This window comes from Wasmannia auropunctata, unplaced genomic scaffold (assembly GCF_000956235.1).
Source record: "Wasmannia auropunctata unplaced genomic scaffold, wasmannia.A_1.0 LD283023.1, whole genome shotgun sequence".
NCBI classification, from domain to species: Eukaryota; Metazoa; Arthropoda; class Insecta; order Hymenoptera; family Formicidae; genus Wasmannia; species Wasmannia auropunctata.
In genome coordinates this window covers 1-418 of record NW_012079867.1, presented here as the reverse complement: position 1 = coordinate 418, position 418 = coordinate 1, and the positions used below count along the sequence as shown (strand labels likewise).

Genomic DNA, 418 nt, shown 5'->3' with positions numbered 1-418 from the left:
TACCTACGCAAGATGGCCTAATTTCTACGTTCCAATCGAGGCCGTGAGTGAGAAGCCGTAAGTATCCATTTTTATATTTCTTTATTATGAAATTTTGTATAGAAATTTTTCCAGCATATAACTCATCCGTTTTCTTTTTTCTCTTTTCAGTCCATCGAGCGTGCCACGCATTTTGAGAAGGCGATTGGCATTGACTCATACGTCCTACAAATGGCTGGACATCGAAATCAACGCTGGACCTTTGTCCACGATCGATCTGACGATCGGTGACAATCGCGGCAACGGCATCGTTCTGTCTTACGAAACTTGGAGAGCGCTGATGGATAGACGCGCGGACGTCGAGCGACTCATGCAGTCAACTCCGACATCATCGTCATCGTTATCGATCTGTGACTTGACAGTGCGACTCGTGAAAATA

General features: G+C 45.2%; 1 protein-coding gene across 1 annotated transcript; it reads left to right on the top strand.

Annotated features, from left to right (window-relative positions):
• Positions 1-150: 150 nt before the first annotated feature.
• LOC105461608 lies at positions 151-409 on the top strand (the record flags this gene model as incomplete). The annotated part of the gene is made up of 1 exon (XM_011708111.1): positions 151-409. A coding segment is annotated over one exon (259 nt), but the record flags the coding sequence as incomplete, so codon positions are not given.
• Between the last annotated feature and the right edge of the window lie 9 nt (positions 410-418).